At 40.5% G+C, this 6,000-nt stretch overlaps 1 protein-coding gene across 5 annotated transcripts in view; it reads right to left on the bottom strand.

Moving 5' to 3' along the window:
• Positions 1–2,778: 2,778 nt before the first annotated feature.
• snx14 (sorting nexin 14) overlaps positions 2,779–6,000 on the bottom strand; it is a 230,521-nt gene continuing 227,299 nt past the window's right edge. For all 5 annotated transcript variants that reach the window (XM_043696228.1, XM_043696230.1, XM_043696229.1 and 2 more), the window contains one exon: positions 2,779–3,064. In XM_043696228.1, the coding sequence (XP_043552163.1) occupies positions 3,026–3,064 (39 nt within the window). In that variant the 3' untranslated portion in view covers positions 2,779–3,025. The remainder of the gene's footprint in view (positions 3,065–6,000) is intronic.

The raw sequence follows: 6,000 nt of genomic DNA, 5'->3' as shown, positions 1-6,000 counted from the left end.
GTTGGGATAGTGTTAGTATTTATGTTAGAAGTGGGTTACAGTTGGGGATTTTATTGGTGTGGATTGGGGTTATGCTTAGGGATAGCATTATTATTGATGTTAAGGTGAGGCTTAGGTTTAAGGTTGAGATTAGGACAGTGGTTAGCATTAGAGTTTAGTTTAGGGTTAGGGTTGTGTTTGGGACTGAGGTTGGGGTTGTGGAATGGTTTTGGGTAAAAGTGTTAGGGTTAGGATTAAGGTTAGGCATATGGTTAAAGTTCGGGTTAGGTTTGGGATTGGAGTTAGTGTTGGTGTTACTGCTAGTGTTAGGGCTACGATTGTGATTTGGGTTCTGGTTGAGTTTTGGGTTAGTACTGAGATTAGAGTTAGAATTGGGGTTCTGGCTGGGTCTCGGGTTAGTGTTTGTGTTAGGTTAAGAGCAGAATTGGAATTGGGGTTGTGTTTAGTTTTAGGTTTTGGGTTTGGGGTGGCATTATGATTAGGAATGTGATTGGAGTTTATGTTAGGGTTGTGGCTGGGCTTAGGATTTTTGTTAGGGTAAGGTTAGAGTTTGTGGTAGGGTTGTAGTTCTATTTGGGGTTAAGAGTTGGTTATAGAGTCAGGGTAGGGTTTAATATTGGATTAAGGATACGGTTATTCAAGTGTGGTGAGCTTTAGGTTTAGGGTTTGGGGTAAGGTTAGGGTTAAGTTTGGGGATAGCACTAGACTTAGGCCCTGGCTTGTGGTTGAGGATAGGGCTAGCATTAGTGCTTAGGTTAGAGTTGAGCTTAAGGTTAGCTTTAGGGTTAGGATTTAGTTTGATTGAGATTAGGGTTAGCATTCGTGTTTAAATTAGGGGTGGTTGGATTTGAGGTTAGGGTTAGTATTAAGGTTTGGGGCTAGGGTTAAGATTAGTTACAGTATTGGGTTTATAGTTAGCCTTAGTGTTAGATTTGTATTTATGTTATGGTTGTGATTGTCTGTTGGTTGGAGTCATGGTGAGCACTAGGTTTGGGGTTGGCCTAGCCATTGGGTTAGGATTAAGGGTGGGGTTAGGGTTAGGTTCAATGAAAAGGTTAGGGTTAGTCTTAAAATAAAAGTTAGGGTTAAAGTAAGGTTTAGGTTTGGGTTAGTGATAAGTTTACAATTGGCTTTGAGTTTGGGTTAGGGTTTGGACTATTGTTGGGGCTTGGAGTAATAGAATAGAACACAGTACAGAAAGAGTCCACTTGGATCACCGAGTCTGCACTGACCCTCCAAAGAGCATCCCATGCAGCTCCAGCACTCCTTGAACAGTCCCTGTAACCCCATGTTTACAATGGCCATAATCCATAGATGTGCTGGCTGTGGGATGAAACTGCAACACCTTGTGGAAACCAACACAGAGATAGAAGGGTTGTGCAAAATCTATACAGTTACCTAAGGCTGGAATTAAACCAATGTCTCTGGTGCAATGAGGCAGCAGTGACAACCACTGAGGCACTGTGCCACCCTGTTAACATTAGTGTGAGGGTTGTGTTTGTAATTCAGATTTGAGTTAGTGTAGTGCTAGGTTTGGTTTCGGATTGGGGCTGGGGCCAGTTTGGACTTGGGGAATGTTAGGTTTCAGATTGGGGCAACATGGTGGCTCACAGTGCCAGGGACCTGAGTTTGATTCCACCTTCAGGTGACTGTCTGAGTTTTCATTCGCCCCTTTTGAATGGGTTTCTTCCAGGTGCTCTGTTTCCTCTCACAGTCCAGAGTTGTGCAGGTTAGGTGGATTAGCCATGGGAAGTGCAGTGTTACAGGGATAGGGTAGGAGGGTGGGTCCGGGTGAGATGCTTTTTAGAGAACTGTTGTAGACCCAATGGACCAAATGACCTGCTTCCACACTGTAGGGATTCTGTGTTTGGCTTTTGGTGAGGATCAGGGTAAGCACTAGGTATGGGGTTGGCATTGGGGTTAGGGTTGGGGCTAGGGATGTGGTTTGTGTTAAGCTTAGGTTCAAAGTTAGTGATAGCATGAAGTTCTAGTTGGGACTTGAATTTGGTATTAGTGTTGTGATGGTTATTACATTTAGGGTTAGGTTGGATGTTGCAGTTGTCATTGGAGTTGAGCTCAGGGTTATGGTTTGGATTGGGACTATGTTTAAAGTTTGTGTTGGTATTCTGGTTAGTGCTTGATTTAGTGTTAGGGTTAGAGATATGCAAGATATGAGAGAGATCCCAGGTTCAAACTATTCTTCCTTTATCTGGTCCACCTTGTCAAAGGCAAAAATAACCAGCAGAGGTTTAAAATGGAATCATTCCCAATCTATGGACCACTTTGAGAAATCATTTTGCTTTGTGGTTGTGACAATAGTAATAGCATAAATGACAGGGATAGATTCCAGTTAGAGGACTGTTTTAATCTGCAGGATTCCAGCTATATTTTCTGATATGTCATGTAATTAAATCAGAACGGATGACTAAAAACCCACATGGAGAAATACAACTGCTTATGGTGATTGGGGAAGCAGAGAGGGAGGCCAGGGACAGATTCTGGGTTTAAAGTTAGTTTCCACTTTTATCCAGATTGGAAAAGCATGCGAAAAGTGCACAGCATAATTCTTGGCTGTATGCTTTAGTAAATTCAAATACCGTGCTGTCATAGACCAGCTTAAATTCTGCGTGCATTAATAAGACTAGCGTTTTGCCGACGCACCAATCTCTGTCTGGATCAGATTACAGAACAATGCACAACTTTTGCTGAACTCAGTCCTCTAGTATATTAAGCATAATGCTGAATCTAACCATAAATAAAGTCACTGGATCATCTGGATTTCCACAACACAATGATACAATATCCTTTATTGGTGTAGTGTAGTGTAATACACATAGGTTTAAATTAATGTTCACATTCACATGAATTTCATAAAACTAATATTCACATTTACTTACACAAGTTTCATTAAAAACATTCAGTATTGCATACACATAATTCTGCCACATTGATACAGCATGGTTCTATTGCACTCCAGCTCCTAAAAAAAAAGGATCTCACAATGGAAGATGGGTAGCAGTATTCTTCACTTCCACATGGAAACAGATGCTATCTCTTTCTGCACCTGTAATAGATTAAAACCATTCAGACAAATATTCTTCAAAATGGACACAGATTCCAAATGTATTTAGAACAGAGATATTTTCAGTTTTCTTTCTCACTACATCAGCCATAGAGTCATACAGCACAGAAACCCTTTTTGGTTCAACCTGTCCATGCCGACAGAGTTTTCCAAACTAATCTAGTCCAATTTGCCAGTGTTTGGCCCCTATCTCTCTCAACCCTTTCTATCATGTACTTGTCTTTTAAATGTTTTACATTCTCTACAGTGTGGAAATAGGCCCTTCGGCCCAACAAGTCCACACCGACCCTCCGAAGAGAAACCCACAGAGACCTATTTCCCTATAACTAAAGCACCTAACACCATGAGCAATTTAGAATGGCCAATTCACCTGACCTGCACATCTTTGGACTGTGCGAGAAAACCAGAGCACCCGGAGGAAACTCTCAGACACGGGGAGAATGCCTGTGTGGAGTTTGCACAGTCACCCAAGGCTGCAATCGAACCCTGGCGCTGTGAGGCAGCAGTGCTAATCACTGAGCCACCATGCTGCCATTCCCTAAATGTTGTAACTGTACCTCTAACTCTTAATAAAATCCCTTGAAAGTAAAACACACTTCTTGGCAATAAATTGTCAACTCAAAGACTAAATAGTAGCAGGAATTGAAACCTGTCATTCTGTATTTTGGCTGCAACCTAAAATACAGTATTAAGACATATTACACAAAGCCCTATGTGTACATGTGTTACGTTGTGCCTAGATTCAGAACCCTCAGTATTAGATTGACATGCATAAATATTTCATTCCCTAAATACCCCCGATTATGCAAGCATACAAATATACCAAGGAGCAGGAACAGGTCACTTGACCCTCAGGCCTGCTCCGCCATTCAATAAGATCATGGCTGATCGGACTACCTCCCGATAACTTTTCATTTCTTTACTCATCAAGGATATACCTATGTCTGCATTAAAATATTTAACAACACTCTGCTTCCATTACCTTTTGAGGAAGACAGTTTCAAAGACCTGATCTTCAAATTTCTCTTCAGCTCAGTAAAAAATAGACAACTTCTTATTTTAAAATAGTCACCTTTATTTTCAGAAAATAGAGTACTGATTTTCAAAGTTCATTACCCAACATAGTACCTGGGACTTTAATGGATTGAAATGGTTTTGGAAAGAGATGAAGAGTACTGACTCAAGATTGCCACAGTCATCACCTGATCACAAGGTGGCCAAGACTCATGAAACAAACAAGGAATTAACAAGAAACAGCCAAACTAAAATTAAATAACCATCAATATTTCAAAAGATAGCTTTTTCTTCCATTTGATTATTTAATGGACTGGGCCAGACCACAAAACATTTTTAAGCAGGCAGCCCAGACCATAAACTTTGCAATTTGATTCAGAAAGTGCACAGGGAAAGTTACTAGAGTAGATTGACTAGGTTGACTACCAGATTTAAAAAAAAAGACAAAAATATATTCACAAAATTACACAATAAAACAAAGAACAGAATAAAGAACCTCGACAGAACTCAGTCTATCCAAACTACACTTAGCTACGCTGTTCCGAATACACACAACAGTCAGACTAAGCAAACCCCCTTAAAACACAGTAAAAAAAAAAAAGGAACAGATGCTTATAGGTTGAAGTGAGAAGAGAAGAGTAGAGAAGAGAGAGCCTGTTCACAGTCCACTGCTGAACTTCCAACCAGTACTGGACTGAATTGCTCAGCTAGAGAGCTGACCATTCCCCTTTCATTATACAGGTCACTTCTAAAACATGACCACTTTGGCCTGAAGTCTCATCTGTTTACATATAAACAAAAAGACCTCTCAATACCCTTTAATCTCTGTACCAAACCAGTCTAATGGGAACCGGGAGCATTTTATGACCCTCTGAAAAAAACAAGGATACAGTATCCTTGAGAAAAGGAACAGCTTTTGGAAAAAAGGGGCCACTTTGTGACACCTCCCCCCTTAAAAAAAAAAGAACCATCAATAACAAAAGATGGTGTCATTTTTAAAACCCTTCCAAAACAAACTTCTAAAACAAATATGCACACTATGTTAACAATACATAACTACATGAGAATTCAGGCCATGGCACACCTGCCACCGAAGACCTCCATATCTTATCGGAGTCTCAATAACGCATCGGTAATCACGTTTCCGCGACCTGTCACATGCACAATTGTCAAATTGAATAGGTGCAACAACAAGCTCCATCTAAACAGTCCGACACTTTTGTCCTTAAATTTTTCCACAAATGTCAATGGGTTATAATCAGTGTATACGACTGTATCAGATACACTGCTGGTAATATAAACACTAAAATGTTGTAATGCCATCACCAAGCTTAAAGTTTCTTTCTCCATCGTTGAATATTTCTGTTGATGAAAATTCAACTACCTGGAAAAACACCTAACACCCATCACTGGCATTGATAGCCACCTTGAAAGGCTTCGTATAATCCAGGGTAGCTAATACTGGGGCAGTGGTTAACACAGTTTTGAGGCGGTCAAATGCCTTTTGACAGTCCGCTGTCCACTGAAATTTCTTACTTTTTTTTTTAACAATTTGGTGAGTGGAGCAGCCTCATTGCTAAAGTTCGACACAAATCTTCAGTAAAATCCACTCAATCCCAGGAACCATAGTACTGCTTTTTCCATCGAGTGTGGGAAATACCCCAATTACTTTTGTTTTCGCATCCTTTGAGGCCATTTATCCATGTCCAATAACACGGCGCAGGAAGGTGACTTGGGCTTTGGCCATTTCACTTTTAGCTAGGTTTACCACCAAGCCTGTCTCCCGAAGTCGATCTTACAAGTCCAATAATTGCTGTAAATGTTCCTTCCATGAGTGACTAAAAATCATCAGGTCATCAATATACACCACACAGTTGGGTAATCTGGCAATGACCTTATTAGTC

The sequence above is a fragment of the Chiloscyllium plagiosum genome, chromosome 9 (assembly GCF_004010195.1).
Source record: "Chiloscyllium plagiosum isolate BGI_BamShark_2017 chromosome 9, ASM401019v2, whole genome shotgun sequence".
NCBI classification, from domain to species: domain Eukaryota; kingdom Metazoa; phylum Chordata; class Chondrichthyes; order Orectolobiformes; family Hemiscylliidae; genus Chiloscyllium; species Chiloscyllium plagiosum.
The sequence above is the reverse complement of the archived record's forward strand: the minus strand, read 5'-3'. Positions and strand labels throughout refer to the sequence as shown.